Below are 2,471 nucleotides of genomic sequence, written 5' to 3'. Positions count from 1 at the left end.
TCAGGGGTTTGTTCCAGCCTCTCTCCAATTCTCTCACATTGTCCATAGGACAGGAGGCTTCCTTGCTTAGTGAGTTCTTAGATATTAGTTCCCTCCTGGCAGCCAAGTCTATGGTGATTGGAGTAATTTCTGATGCCCTAACAGGTAACTAAACCCTAACGTAACTATTTGGTGATGGAATATTTTCACTGGAAAGGTAACTCAGCATTATATGTCAAGAGATGTGACTAAAACCTTTAGCCTAGAAATTCCACATATAAAAATCTACTCTAAAATAGTGTTTCCTAATAGGTAGTTATCTTGTAGGTGAAAATGTCCAAATAGGATTAAATAAATTTTTTGAAATATAATATGGACTTCAATAAGTTACCCCATAAATATTTGTTTAATAAAGAAGTCACTTTAAAGATTTTATTTATTTATTTATTTATTGGGGGGGGGGTTAGGAGAGAAAGAGAGCATGAGTGGGGCGAGGGGCAGAGGGAGAGACAGACTCTAGAGCAGACTCTGCACTCAGTGTGGAACCAGAAGGGGGGCTTGATCTCACAACCCTGAGACCATGATCTGAGCTGAAACCAAGAGTCAGAGGCTTAACTGACTGAGTCACCCAGGCACCTCATAAAGGAATAACTTTAAAACCAGTGAAAAAGTTCAGATATCCATACTCGATTCATTCCTTTTTGCCCTTCTTTTGACACTGTCAGATCGGCAAAAATGGAGATCATTCAATGATACCACTCAAACTAATGTGAGTTTCCTGGAGGAAATACTCCTATTCTAGTGTGTCCAGGCAAGAAAGAAAAATGATTCAGACACTGTGAAATAAAACAACCCATCAAAAAAGGAAGGAGAGGTTATGGCGGCTGCAGGGGCACGCTGGAATCATGTGTGGGTGGGCACGGAGACCGGGATCCTGAAAGGGGTGAACCTTCAGCTCAAACAGGCGGCAAACTTCACGGCGGTGGGACAGCCGCGGCGCGAGGAGGCGGTGAGCGCCCTGTGCTGGGGCGCTGGAGGCGAGACTCAGATCCTGGTGGGTTGCGTCGACAGAACGGTGAGGTACTTCAGCACCGAGGAAGGCCGATTCCAGGGCCAGAAGCACTGCCCTGGCGGAGAGGGCACGTTACGAGGCCTCGCCCAGGTCGACGGCACCCTTATCACATGTGTGGATTCTGGGATTGTCCAAGTCTGGCGTGACAGTGACAAAGAGGCATCTTCTGACCCACTCCTGGAACTGAGTGTGGGTCCTGGGGTGTGTAGGATGCGCCAAGACCTGGCACACCCCCATGTGGTTGCCACGGGTGGGAAAGAGAATGCTTTGAAGGTGTGGGACCTACAGGGGTCTGAGGAGCCTGTGTTCAGGGCCAAGAACGTCCGGAATGACTGGCTTGACCTGCGGTTTCCCATCTGGGATCAGGACATACAGTTCCTGCCTGAGTCTCAGAAGCTTGTCACCTGCACAGGGTACCACCAGGTCCGTGTCTATGATCCAGCCTCCCCCCAGCGCCGGCCAGTCCTAGAGGCCACCTATGGAGAGTACCCACTTACGGCCATGACCCTCACTCCTGGGGCCAATTCAGTGATCATAGGGAACACTCACGGGCAGCTGGCAGAAATCGACCTTCGGCAAGGGCGCTTACTGGGCTGTCTGAAGGGGTTGGCGGGCAGTGTCCGAGGATTATAGTGCCACCCTTCAAAGCCCCTGCTGGCCTCCTGTGGCTTGGACAGAGTCTTGAGGGTACACAGGATCCGGAATCCACGGGGCCTAGAGCATAAGGTTTATCTGAAGTCTCAACTGAACTGCCTTCTCCTGTCAGGCAGGGATAACTGGGAGGATGAGCCGCAAGAGCCCCAGGAGCCCAAAAAGGCACCCCTGGAAGACACAGAGACAGATGAACTTTGGGCCTCCTTGGAGGCAGCTGCCAAGCGGAAGCTCCCTGATTTGGAGCGGACCCAGGGGGCTCTCCAAACCAGACGGAGAAAAAAGCAGCGGCCTGGGTCCACCAGCCCCTGAAGAGCCTGCCCTCACTTTGTAAATAAACAGCTCAACACCCAAAAAAAAAAAAAAAAAAAAAAAAAAGGAAAGAGAGCATGTTTCTAGCCACTCAGACATCTTACCCCTACGTTCAAGATATGGAGTCCAAAGTTCCAGCCAAATAGCCTGATAGTCCCTCTCCTGCACAAGGCTCCGACTTCTGAGATGCTTAGGGATATGACCTTCATCAAAGCCCCTTCTTTTATCAGTACTTATTTTGTTTCTGAAACTCTTTGGAAGTCTCCAACTTGCAGAAATGCAAAAGTGGCTGAAGATGAAAGAGGAGTTTATGAGTTGTGGCAGCAGAAATATATTCTTATGTGTGTAAGAGCTCAAGAAATATTCCACCCATGTATCTTTCCTGAAGAAGTTATTCTAAGGCATAAGCCAGCTGACAAACATATAAATCAAATGTGGGAACCCAGGAAAGAAGTCT

The 2,471-nt window shown here is 48.9% G+C and overlaps 1 protein-coding gene across 1 annotated transcript; it reads left to right on the top strand.

Moving 5' to 3' along the window:
- Positions 1-856: 856 nt before the first annotated feature.
- LOC125086441 (WD repeat-containing protein 74-like) lies at positions 857-2,078 on the top strand. The gene is given in 1 exon segment (XM_047705808.1): positions 857-2,078. A coding segment is annotated over 1 exon segment (1,158 nt). The 3' UTR covers positions 2,015-2,078.
- The last annotated feature ends 393 nt before the right edge of the window (positions 2,079-2,471 follow it).

The sequence above is a fragment of the Lutra lutra genome, chromosome 15, assembly GCF_902655055.1.
Source record: "Lutra lutra chromosome 15, mLutLut1.2, whole genome shotgun sequence".
NCBI classification, from domain to species: domain Eukaryota; kingdom Metazoa; phylum Chordata; class Mammalia; order Carnivora; family Mustelidae; genus Lutra; species Lutra lutra.
Note: the sequence above shows the minus strand (reverse complement) of the source record. Positions and strands in the feature narration are given on the sequence as shown.